Source organism: Erythrolamprus reginae, chromosome 11 (assembly GCF_031021105.1).
Source record: "Erythrolamprus reginae isolate rEryReg1 chromosome 11, rEryReg1.hap1, whole genome shotgun sequence".
In the NCBI taxonomy this organism is placed as follows: Eukaryota; Metazoa; Chordata; class Lepidosauria; order Squamata; family Dipsadidae; genus Erythrolamprus; species Erythrolamprus reginae.
The window spans coordinates 24,357,073-24,370,372 of record NC_091960.1 but is presented as its reverse complement, the minus strand read 5'-3'; the positions used below and the strand labels follow the sequence as shown (position 1 = coordinate 24,370,372).

General features: G+C 43.6%; 1 protein-coding gene across 1 annotated transcript in view; it reads left to right on the top strand.

Moving 5' to 3' along the window:
• LOC139174046 (angiopoietin-2-like) overlaps nucleotides 1–13,300 on the top strand; it is a 39,954-nt gene that overhangs the window by 11,374 nt on the left and 15,280 nt on the right. Inside the window, exons 2-4 of the mRNA XM_070764090.1 lie at nucleotides 3,199–3,354; nucleotides 4,245–4,366; nucleotides 10,319–10,551. Coding sequence (XP_070620191.1) covers nucleotides 3,199–3,354; nucleotides 4,245–4,366; nucleotides 10,319–10,551 — 511 coding nt within the window. The remainder of the gene's footprint in view (nucleotides 1–3,198; nucleotides 3,355–4,244; nucleotides 4,367–10,318; nucleotides 10,552–13,300) is intronic.

Below are 13,300 nucleotides of genomic sequence, written 5' to 3'. Positions count from 1 at the left end.
ATATTACAGACCCCTCCAGGAATATCAACCCTATTGCACACTTTAGAGTCATCGGCAAATAGGCAAACCTTCCCTACCAAACCTTCCCCTATGTCACTCACAAACATATTAAAAAGAATAGGACCCAGAACAGACCCTTGTGGCACACCGCTTGTAACCTGTCTCTGCTCAGAATACTCGCCATTAACAATAACTCTCTGATGTCTATGCTTCAGCCAGCTTTAAATCCACTGAACTATCCAGGGATTAAGTCCAATCTTCACTAATTTATCTATCAGTTCTTTATGTGGAACCGTATCAAAGGCTTTGCTGAAGTCCAGATAGGCAATATCCATGGCACCATCTTGAAATCCACTGAACTATCCAGGGATTAAGTCCAATCTTCACTAATTTATCTATCAGCTCTTTATGTGGAACCGTATCAAAGGCTTTGCTGAAGTCCAGATAGGCAATATCCACGGCACCACCTTGATCCAACACCTTTGTGACATAGTCAAAGAACTCAATGAGATTAGTCTGACACGATTTGCCTTCAGTAAAGCCATGCTGATTTGGGTCCAATAAGTTATTGTTTTTTAGATGCTGATTTATCCTCTTTTTGAGTAGAGTCTCCATCATTTTAACTACAACTGATGTCAAGCTAACTGGCCTGTAGTTACCAGCTTCTTCTCTACTGCACTTCTTGTGGATAGGCACAACACTGGCCATTCTCCAATCCTCAAGAACATCTCCTGTTAACAGGGATTGATTAAACAAATCAGTCAGGGGGGTAGCAATGACAGATCTGAGTTCTTTAAGAACTCTGGGGTGGATGCCATCTGGACCCATTGCCTTATTTATCTTTAATCTTTCAAGTTCTTCTAAGACATCGGCTTCTAAGATCACTGGAGCTGAATCCGTACAGCTGGAAGCAATGCTATATCCCTCTATAGTATTATTTTGTAAGGTGTCTTTTGAGAAAACTGAACAGAAGTAGCTATTGAAATGGTCAGCGATCTCCTTATTCCCATCAATGCCTGTATTATTCCCGGTACTAAGCTTTGTGATGCTGCAGTTTTTCTTCTTCCTATCACTAATATATCTGAAGAAGGTTTTATCCCCCTTCTTTACAGATTTTGCTATTTCTTCCTCTTTTGAGGCTTTAGCAGCATATATTATCTGTTTCGTCTCCTTCTGTCTCATTTTATACACCTCTCTATCAGCTATACTTCCAGGCTCTTTATATCTCCTATAGGCAGCCTTTTTTTCATTGACTATAGCCCTTACATCATTGCTAAACCATAGCGGTTTCTTCTTCCTTTTACCTTTAGTTACTTGCTTTACATAAAGTCTTGTGGCTTTTAAGATGGCCTTTTTTAATACAGTCCACTGGGTGCTTGCTCCTGCCATTTTATCCCTCCCTTTTAATTCATTATTTAAATATTCCCCCATTGCATTAAAATTTGTTTTTCTGAATTCCAATACTTTGGTTGCAGTATAGGATTGTTCACAATCAGTTTTTACATCAAACCACAAACATAGAGAAAGAGAAAGAGAGAGAGAGAGAGAAAGGTAGAGAGAGAGAGAGAAAGAGGGAGAGATACAAAGAGGGAGAGATGGAAAGAGAGTGAGTGAGAGAAAGAGAGAGAAAGAAAAGAGAGGAAAAAAGAGAGAGAGAAAGAGGGAGAAATAGAGAGGGAGAGAGAAAGGGAGAAATAGAGAGAGGGGGAGAGAGAGAAAGTGTGAGATACAAAGAGGGAGAGTTAGAAAGAGAGTGAGTGAGAGAAAGAGAAGAGAGAGAGAAAGAAAGAAAGAGAAAGAGAGGGACAGAGAGAGAAAAAAGAAAGAGAGAGAGAAAGAGGGAGAGATAGAGAGGGAGAGAGAAAGGAAGAGGGAGAGATGGAAAGAGAGAGAGAGAAATGAGAAAATGATGGAGGGAAAGAACAAGGGAGAGGAAAATGAAACAAATGAGAAAAAAGGAAGAGGGAAGAGAGAAGTGGAGAGGAAGGAGGGAGGGAGGGAAGGCAGGAGAAATGGAGGGAGTCTGTTGATTTAAGTTTAAATTTACTTGTTAATAAAGAAATATAAATTACTTTATTACTTAATTATTGATTACTTAATTACTTATTACTTCTTCTTTATTTTAAATATTGTATTGTTCCCATTGTCTTTTACTTTAAATAAGGTATGTGCAGTGTGCATAGGGTAAAATGTTTGGGGACCCCTGGCCTAAAGCATTGATGGCAAACCTATGGCATAGGTGCCACAGGTGGCATGCAGAGCCATATCTACTGGCATGTGAGCTATTGCCCTAGCTCAGCACCTATGGGTACGGTCAGGTATGCAGTACCGGTAGCAAAATTTTGATTTTTTTTTCTTTTTTCCCCCTTCTAGGCCCTGGGTATGTTTTTCCTATCGCAGTGAATGAGGTTGAATGTGTATAATTTTAAAAGAACTGGGCGTGCGTGTGTGTACATGCACTTTATATAGTAGATAATCAGGATGTGGGGGGACGCAGTGGGGTAGCGGAAATGGAACTCCACCCCAAAACACCCAATTTGCACTGAAAGATGTTGAAACAAAATGCATAAACCCCGCCCACAGTGTTGTAGTAAAAATTTTGGTAGCCCATCACTACTCAGCACCAACATGCATGTGTATGATGGCCAGCTGATTTTTGGCTCTGGGAGGGCGTTTTTGGCTTCCAGAGAGCCTCCGGAAGGATGGGGGAGGGCCTTTTTATCTTCCCCCAGCTCCAGGGAAGCATTTGGAGCTTGGGGAGGGTGAAACGCAAGCCTACTGGGCCCAACAGAAGTTGGGAAACAGGCCATTTCCGGTCCTCCAGAGGGCATCCGGGTGATGGGCGAAGCTGTTTTCGCCCTCCCCAGACATTGAATTATGGGAACAGGCATTCACACCTGCATGATAGCATGCATGCACACTCCTTCAGCACCAGAGGAAAAAGAAGTTTGCCGTCACTGGCCTAAAGTCATCGAGCTGGTTTTCAAGGTTAAGGCAGAACTAGAATACACAGCCTCCCGCTTTCTAGCCTTGATCACTAAGCCCAAGTGACTCTCCATTTGATTAATGGAGGCAACCAAGGCCAAGCAAAGCACATTTTATCCAGGGACTTCCATTCTACAAGGCTTCATGCCTTGATCTAGCTCAGTCCATCTGCAAAGGCTGCAAATTTAATCCCCATTGCTTCTGTTCTTTCAGCTGGAGAGTTACATCCAGGACAATGTGAGGATGGAGATGTCAGAGACCCATTTCAGTTCTGTACAGGACCACACGGCAGCCATGCTGGAAATTGGGACCAACCTCCTTAACCAAACGGCTGAACAGACCCGGAAACTCACTGATGTAGAAATACAGGTAAGACGACCTTCTTTTGGTAGCCATTCCCTAGATCTTCTCTCGGGGGTGTTATGCCGGGCTTCACGTTACAAGCCCCCAATTAAGTCCAAAGGAGAAATTCAAACACACATGTTTGTAAAGTAAACAAAGTTGGTTTATCAAAAGGAAAATACTGTCCAAAACGCACTTTTAATCAACATCTATGAATGCCTCCCCTTCTGAATCTAACGATGATGATGATAATGATGATGATGATGATGGTTCACTAATGGGGTAATTAGCTAATGGGCTGCCTGTAATTACCTCCTACTTCATTTCGCTATCATTCTCCCCTGGTCCTTCTTTTCACTTGAGTAGCCATGTCCAGTTCCTGCAACCGTTCTTCATATGTTTCAGCCTCCAGTCTCTTAATCATCTTTGTTGCTCTTCTCTGCACTCTTTCTAGAGTCTGAACACCTTTTGGTCAACACTAGTGTGGTGACCAAAACTGGGTGCAGGATTCTAGGTGTGGTCTTAATAAGGATTTATAGAGTGGTATTAGTACCTCGCTTGATCTTGATTGAATCCCTCTGTTAATGCAATTTAGAATTAAGTGATTCAGATTGATTGCTGGGGAGTGGGGGGTGTCTATCATAAATATCTGAGTGATATGGTTATTATCATAGAATCATAGAGTTGGAAGGGACCTCCAGGGTCATTGGGTCCAACCCCCTGCTCAATGCGGTTTGTATCAGAATTATTTCAATTCCTATTGTATTTTAAGCCATCAGTCGTAATTTACAGTCACACACTAAACTGAAGTCAAACCCCCTGAAGATGGAGCATGATGCATAAAGATCAAGGAAAGATAGAGGAGACTTTCTCTGCTATCTCTGTTCTCCGGTGTAACCAGGTTTTCTAACAACCAGGTTCTCAACCAAACGTCCCGCCTGGAAATTCAAGTTTTGGAAAATTCCCTGTCTACCAACAAGCTTGAGAAACGGCTTCTCCTGCAGGCCCACGAAATCAGCAGACTCCAGGAGAGAAACAGGTTAGTCCTGTTGGGCTTCATGTTTCATTCATCAGGAACAAGTGAAGCCCACTTAAACCAAGTGTGTTTGTGTCGTCCTAGTGCAGTTGTGGCATCATAGAGCCCTGGAGAGGACGGAAAGATTGAGAAAACATTACAAAAAACAAAAAAGAGCAGAAGCCCCAGAAAAGATGCTAGTGATAGGAAGAGACTCTCTTCTCCCTGACTCACCGGGGTAAAAGATGAAGAGGAAAAATCACAACCAGTTTTGCCAACTCCTTTTAATACATTTTATCTCAGTAAAACTGAGTTCTAGTCTTCTTCTGAGCCTGATCTGGATAATTTTGGAGGTGTTCTGTCGGGCTCTCTGGTAGACTCCTCCCAAAAATTCACAGGTGCAAATTTGAGACACACACACATGTTTGAAAATTCAAAACAATGTTCTTCATAATGAAAATTCACTTAACCTAAGCCCTCTTTTGGTATAGCAAAGAGCACTCATCTCCAAACAAACTGGTAATTTGTACAAGTCCCTTATCAGTTCTGTGATACTTAGCTTGCAGCTGTGAGGCCATTCACAGTCCTTCTTCTTTCACAAAGTGAAACACACTTTGCTCTGGTTTAGTTTCAAAGCGGGGAAAAATCAGCACACAAAAGGTCAAAGTCAGTAAAGCAGTCACGAAACAGAACGATCAGATAATCCTCCACAATGGCCAAACCCACAGGCTGCTCTTTATAGCAGCCTCACTAATTACCACAGCCCCACCCAACCACAGGTGGCCTCATTTTCTTTGATAATAATCTCTCAGTTGTTGCTGCCTATGCATCGCTCTCTGCATGCATGGCTGTATCATTAACTCTTGTTCTGAATCCAAGGAGGAGCTAGATAATTGATCTCCTTCTGAGCTGTCTGCCCCACTCTCCTCCTCCCTGTCACTCATGTCTTCTTGATCAAAGGAGTCTTCATCAGCAGATTCCACCGGGAGCAAAACAGGCCTGCGGCATGTGGATGTCTCCCTCACATCCACAGTCCTTGGGGCAGGAGCTGGACCAGAGCTAACCACAACAGGAGGGAGGACAAACATTTTGGTTTCTTGTGGGGAGAGAATTCAGACCCTCTAGGCATAGCTGGAGAACTTTTTGTTGGAAAACCAGTCGGTAAAGTTGCGTCCGTCTGGATATACAGAGCTACGCAGTAGGACGTGACAAGATACCAAAATTTATAGTGTGGCAATTTAGGAACCAGTGCAGAGAAATAACAAAGATATTTTGTAGAAAACAGTAGTAAACAGTTTTTACTATTCGGTGCATTCGAATTATCTTCTGTCTTAGTCTTCTATTTACAGGAACAAACTTACTGTATATGCAGTAAAGTTTACTTACATGTAGATCCTAAACTAATCCCGGATAAGAAGAATGGCTGTGGGTTTTGCCTCCCAAGGACAACTTCATCTGTCCGTCCATTACCCTGGGGGGGGAGTATTGACCCCCTCAAAGAGGGTCCGCAATTTGGGCGTCCTCCTCAATCCACAGCTCACATTAGAAAAATATCTTTCAGCTGTGACGAAGGGGGCGTTTGCCCAGGTTCGCCTGGTGTACCAGTTGCGGCCCTACTTGGACCGGTAGTCACTGCTCACAGTCACTCATGCCCTCATCACCTCGAGGTTCGACTACTGTAATGCTCTCTACATGGGGCTACCTTTGAAGAATGTTCGGAAACTTCAGATCGTGCAGAATGCAGCTGCGAGAGCAATCATGGGCTTTCCCAAATATGCCCATGTTACACCAACACTCCGCAGTCTGCATTGGTTGCCGATCAGTTTCTGGTCACAATTCAAAGTGTTGGTTATGACCTTTAAAGCCCTTCATGGCATCGGACCAGAATACCTCCGGGACCGCCTTCTGCCGCACGAATCCCAGCGACTGGTTAGGTCCCACAGAGTTGGCCTTCTCCGGGTCCCGTTGACTAAACAATGTTGTCTGGCGGGACCCAGGGGAAGAGCCTTCTCTGTGGTGGCTCTGACCCTCTGGAACCACCTCCCCCCAGAGATTAGGATTGCCCCCACCCTCCTTGCCTTTCGTAAGCTCCTGAAAACCCACCTCTGCTGTCAGGCATGGGGGAATTGAAACATCTCCCCCTTGCCCATATAGTTTTGGTGTATGATTGATTGTGTGCTTGTTTTTTATATATTGGGTTTCTTTTGTGGACTTTTTAACCTAAAACTGTAATTTAGATTGCTAAATATTAGCTTTGTTACTATGTACTGTTTTTACGATTGTTGTGAGCCGCCCCGAGTCTGCGGAGAGTTGCGGCATATAAATCCAATAAATATAATCTAAATCTAATCTAATCCAGGTTTCTCCATATCAACACTACAGCTCTAATTCAATAATTAACTCACACTCAAAACTGCTCCAGCCAGCCAACTAACAAATATTACCAACAACAACAACAGCCAATACTTAGTAATACTTTATATTGGTTTATAAATTGATGTAAAGATTAAGGATGTGGACCACTTCCAGGAAGAGTGAGGTTCAAGCCCACTTTATGCCATAGAAGCTCATTAACTTTGGCTCAGTGATTCTGTCCACTGTTGTTGTTGTTGTTTTTAAAAAGAGATGAGAATTGCAGTACTCAAATTCAACAGAGAAGTGTGTTTTGGGTCTGGCAGTCAATGGAAACAAGGAAACCATGCCTTTTCCTGGTTCTTCTGACAGCTGTGACATTCAGGAAAATACGCCTAGGAAGTTGTAGCTGCCACACCTATGCCTGCATTGTTTTATTATTAGTTTTGGCCAATGGAATTATTTGTCTCCAATCTTGGAAAAGTTCCTTGGAGACATAGATTAGATAGAGAGACATAGAGATAGATGGATGGGTGGGTGGGTGGGTGAGTGAGTGGGTAGATGGATGGATGGATGGATGGATGGGTGGGTGGTGGGTGGGTGGGTAGATGGGTGGGTGGATGGGTGGGTGGGTTGGTGGATGGGTGGGTGGGTGGGTGAGTAGATGGATGAATGGGTGGTGGGTGGGTGGGTGGGTAGATGGGTGGGTGGGTTGGTGGATGGGTGGGTGGGTGAGTAGATGGATGGATGGATGGATGGATGGATGGGGGGTGGGTGGGGGTGGAGATGGGGGGGTGGGTGGATGATGGGTGGGTGGGTGAGTAGATGGATGGATGGGTGGGTGGTGGGTGGGTGGATGGGTGGGTGGGTGTGTGGGTGGGTGGGTGAGTAGATGGATGGATGGATGGGTTGGGTGGGTGGGTGGATGGATGGGTGGGTGGATGGTTAGATGGATGGGTGGGTTGGTGGGTGGGTGGATGGATGGGTTGGTGGTTAGATGGGTGGGTGGGTGGGTGGGTGGGTGGGTGGAGGGATGGAGGAAGGGATGGATAGATGAGTTGGTGGGTGCATAAATGACCTAGATGAGCTGCAGAAAAAAAAGTGAAGGGAATAAGATTGTTGTTTTACTTCTTCTGAGTAAATGAATACAAAAGTGGATTTTATTGGAATAAAGTGGAAGGGGATAGCATTTTCTGAACAAACTCAGAGAGGCGAAAGCTGCTGAGGGAATATAAAAGCATGTGTAAACACCAAATGTGCTCTGCATGTATGGAGCTTTTCATGGGGGGGGTGTCTCTCTCCATGGAAAATTTTATGTATATATCATGGTAAAGTTTAAATATATTGTTGAGCTTTGACCACAAAAAAGAATATTCAGCAATCTTTTCCCTCCGACAACAGGGGAATAACAATAAGTGAACATAAAAGTATAATGCAAGCTTATAAATCTACAGTAACTCTATTTTTCTAGTGCTGAATTATTTTCATTGCTCCCCAGGAAGCTTGATAATTCTTTAGATAATTCTTCGAAGTGACAGGTATAGCATTCAAAAGTGACTTATCTAAACAGCAGCGGTCTGCAAAACATTTAACAGCTTTTTTTAAATGTAAAGATACTGCTCAAAAAAATAAAGGGAACTCTCAAATAACACATCCTAGATCTGGATGAATGAAATATTGCCATTGAATACTTTGTTCTGTACAAAGTTGAATGTGTACAACAGCAGGTGAAATTGATTGTCAATCAGTGTTGCTTCCTAAGTGGACAGTTTGATTTCACAGAAGTTTGATTTACTTGGAGTTATATTATGTTGTTTAAGTGTTCCCTTTATATTTTTGAGCAGTATAGAATTTTAATTGAATCAACCCTGATCATGTGGGGAAGTGTTCCCTCAGCCCAAGCCAATGAACTAATAGCAACAATAACAATAACCTTATCATGTCATGTCTCTATTATGGGAATGGGACTCTATTATTGCAACGCACTGTACATGGGCCTTGAACACCTTTGAAAAATGCTTGGAGACTACAATTGGTCCAAAACGCAGACACACAAGTTGTTATGGGTGAAGCTACGTACACCCATGTTACACCAAAACTCTGCAAGCTGCATTGGCCCCTAATAGCTCTCTGGATACAATTCAAGGTGTTGGTTATCACCTTTAAAGCCCTAAATGGCTTAGGACAAGATTATGTACAGGATCGCATTCTGACACATACCCCACAGCGGCCGGTTAGGGCCCACAGAGTTGGCCTTCTCAGGGTTCCTTCAGCTGGACCGTGTCGACAGGAGGGACTGCATGGGAGGGCCTTCTCTGTGCCGGCTCCGGCTCTGTGGAATCAAATGCTCCATGAGATCCGCACGATTCCCACCTTCGTTGCTTTCCAAAAGGCCGTAAAAACATGGCTTTTCCAGCAGCCATGGAGCCGATGAACGGCCCCATCTTGTCCCAGTTGTATGGATGAATGTTTTACAATTAAGGGTGTTTTATAATTTATTTTATAATTTATTTTTATTTTATTATTTATTTATTTTTTAGGCTTCTATGCCACCCTTCTCGAAGTGACTCAGGGTGGCATGCAACATTGTAAATGCAGACAATATATGCGAAGAAATCTATTTTTAAAAAGACATATACAAAATTAATAAATATTCTAAAAAAAACCTTATACAAGCCATCCACATTCATTCATTCATTCATTCAATCAATTTTTATGCCACCCTTCTCCTTAGACTCAGGGCGGCTTACAACATGTTAGCAATAGCACTTTCTAACAGAGCCAGCATATTGCCCCCACAATCCGGATCCTCATTTTACCCACCTCGCTAGGATCAAAGGCTGAGTCAACCTTGAGCCGGTGATGAGATTTGAACCGCTGACCTGCAAATCTACAGTCAGTTTTAATTTACCCAATCCAATAATTCACATTGGCCGGGGACAATCTCGTGGCTCACGGCTCCCATGCCCGCTGGCAGAAGTAGGTCTTCAGAGCTTTACGAAAGACCAGGAGGGAGTGGGCAGTAGACATCTCTGGAGGGAGTTCATTCCAGTGGGCCAGGGCCCCCACAGGGAAGGCTCTTCCCCTAGGCCCCACCAGATGACATTGTCTGGCTGGCGAGACCTGGAGAAGGCCCACTCTGTGAGACCTAACCAGCCTCTGGGATGCATGAGGCAGAAGACGATCCCGTAGTTAGTCTGGTTGTAAGCCATTGTTGTTAGCCTCCCATAGTCCGTAAAGAGTTGGGCGACATACAAGTCAAAATAATAAATAAAGAAACTAACAAACAAACAGTACAACAGAGTTGGAAGAGAACATAGAGGTCTTGTAGTCCAACCCCTTGATTCTATACCATTTAGACAAATGGTTTTCCAATCCTTTCTTAAAAGTGTCCAGTGTTGGAGCAGCCACAACTTCTGAAGGCAAAGCTGTTCCACTAGTTGAACTGATGATGTTACCTAGTTAGTTAATGAAAAGTCTGCAAGAAAACAACCCAAGCTCCGAGAGCATCAAGGACCCGACAGTTCAATCCTAGGCAACAAATATTCTCTTCTGTTGCTACACGAAGAACTGCGTTCAGTTCTGAGTTTGAGAATCAGAATAAATTGTCTCTCTTTTCTTCAGCTTCCTAGAGAAGAAAGTCTTGGCTATTGAAAACCAACGTGAGGAGGAACTACAGGGCTTGAGGACCGAGAAGACGGAAATGCAGAAGCTTCTTTCCAAGCAGGTGGACCTTGTAGGGCACCTGGAGCAACGCTTGGGTGTTGCCTTGTTGAATAACACAGCCCTCCACAAACAACAGACTTCTTTGGCAGAGACAGTGAAGCATCTGATAGGCCTGGTGTCCCAGTGCAATCGTAAGTAATTTCCCCTAAATTTGAAGACGGAGCCAATCTGGACCAACCTGGAATTTAAAGTCTGGTGAGAAGAGGCAGGACAACATTAACGTAAAGTAGTGTGCCTTTTTGCAGAAAAATCCATGACAAAGTGGCTAAATGATCTAAAATCTAAGCAGTATGCAGCTCTTTCCCTTCTTTGTTAGCACTTCCTAAAATGTGGAGTCCTTAATTTTCTCTGAGCTGGACTCTTTTCTTGTAGTCATTTGATTACCCAACTAGCTAACTTCTTCAGATGGTTGGGTGTATTATTTTATTATCTTATTATTTTATTATTATTGTTTTATTGTTTTATTTTTTATTGTTTATTTTATTTATTTATTTGTTTATTCATTCATTCATTTGAATTTGTATGTCGCCCAACTCCCAAGGGACTCTGAGCAGCTCACAATCAAAAAAAGTTAAAACATACAATGTAATAGTAAAACCAACAATTAAAAACAATTAAAACAGTTAAAAGCCATACATGTCATTAATGGTCAGATCCTGATGGTGTACCATCAGATCAATAGCCCCAGGCCTGCTGGAAAAGTCAGGTCTTTGCAGCTTTCCAGAAGGCCAGTAGGGTGGAGGCAGTCTGGATTTCAGGAGGTAGCTGGTTCCAAAGAGTCAGTGCAGCCACAAAGAAGGCCCTTCTCTGTGAGCCCACTACCAACACTGTTTAGCTGACGGGACCTAGAGAAGACCAACTCTGTGGGCCCTTATCAGTTGCTGGGAATAATGAACCATAGATAATAATAATAATAATAATAATAATAATAATAATAATAATAATAATAACAACAACAACAACAACAACAACAAAACAACAACAAAACAACAAAATATTATTATTATTATTATTAATAATAACAATAAATTATTATTATTAATAATAATAATAACAACAAAATATTATTATTATTATTATTATTACTATTATTATTGTTGTTATTATTATTTATTAGATTTGTATGCCGCCCCTCTCCGAGGTGATGAATCATACTCACGAAAACAGCCAACTTCAGAGAACACCAAGGTCTTCATAGTTCCACCTTCAGCTATGAGTATTCTCTTCTGTTCATTCTTCCCAAAATCTTTAAATGACCTCACAAGTTGCAGGTCACATGGGCGTTGCAAGATGTAGACAAATAGAGCTTAGTGTCCACTCTACAGCATCTCACGGTCTATTTGAAAATGTATTTTGCTCCTTGGAAACACTCCCTCTGAGGGGTGGGTGGGTTCTAACATATCTCACTGCCAGTTCATTTCCCCCTGTGCTGTGTGGGCACATGAGCATTGCTGAAAACCCAGTTTCTGTGCATGCAAAGAAGCAAAAAACAAGATGGCGGTGCCTATAGCACTGCCAAGCCAGTTTAGCGGTGTGTCCAGCTGACCATCATTGCCAATTCGGTGCCCAAGGCAAAATTTCTATTACCGGTTCTATAGAACCAGTCCGAACCAGAAGAATCCAATGCTCCTCCTGTTCTGCAAGGTCTCTGGGACGCATTTTATTAGAGAGAGGATGAATTCAGCCTTACAACAACGTAGTTGATGCACATTCAGGGGTGGGCTACTGCCAGTTTGGACCAGTTTGGGTGAACCAGTAGTTGCAACCTGAAGGTGGGCCCGCCCAAGCCCCACCCACCTGCCCAGGTGCAATTCCATCCTATATAGCTGTGTTTTTTGACACTGCATGCGTGTGCAGATGGTGTGCATGAGAGAATTCCCATCTTTTGTGATGCCGCATCAGCGGTGGGCTACAAGCCAGAACGCTAAATTGCACTCACCGCCGTGGGACCAGCACGATTTTGCTACTGCACCTGTGGAGGTAGCAAAATTACACCCATGTTTCAGCGAGGTTCTACCTGCAGCTCCGTGCGCGATTTTGCTACCTGTACAGGTGCAGCAGCAAAATCACACTGGTCCCGCAAGAACTTAGGAGCCGCGGCAACGAGTGCAATTTAGTGTTCCGGCTCGTAGCCCACCGCTGTGCCGCATGCATATGCAGATGGCACGCACTCACATTTCCATTACTAGGTGAACCGGTTGTTATGTTATGTGACGGCCACCTCTGTGCACATGGCTAACAGAGGTGGGTTCCACCCAGTTTGGACTGGTTCTATGGAATTGATAGTAACTTGGCGGCCTGGATCCCTGGGTACACTCTAGGGCCAGAGAGGTACTAATACTACTCTATAAGGCCTTTGTTAGACCACACCTAGAATACTGCATCCAGTTTTGATCACCACACTACAAAAAAGACATTGAGAGTCTTGAGAAAGTGCAGAGGAGAGCAGCCAGGATGATCAGGGGACTAGAAACTAAAACATACAAACTGCGATTGCAGGAACTGAGCATGGCCAGTCTGGCGAAGAGAAGGACCAGGGGAGACAGGATAGCAGGGGCTGCCACAGAGGGGGTCAGGCTGTTTTCCAAAGCACCAGAGGGCCAGGCAAGGTATAATGGATGGAAGCTGACCAGGGAGAGATTCAACCTGGAAATAAGGAGGAACTTTCTGACCTTGAGAGTGATCAACCAGTGGAACAGAAGTTGCCTGCAGAGATTGTGAGAGCTCCAACACTGGAGACTTTCAAAGAAAGATTGGGTGGCCATTTGTCCAAAATAGTGTAGGGACTCCGGCTTGAGTGGGGCGGTTGGACTAGATGACCTACAACAGTGATGGCGAACCTATGGCACGGATGCCACAGGTGGCACGCGGAGCCATATC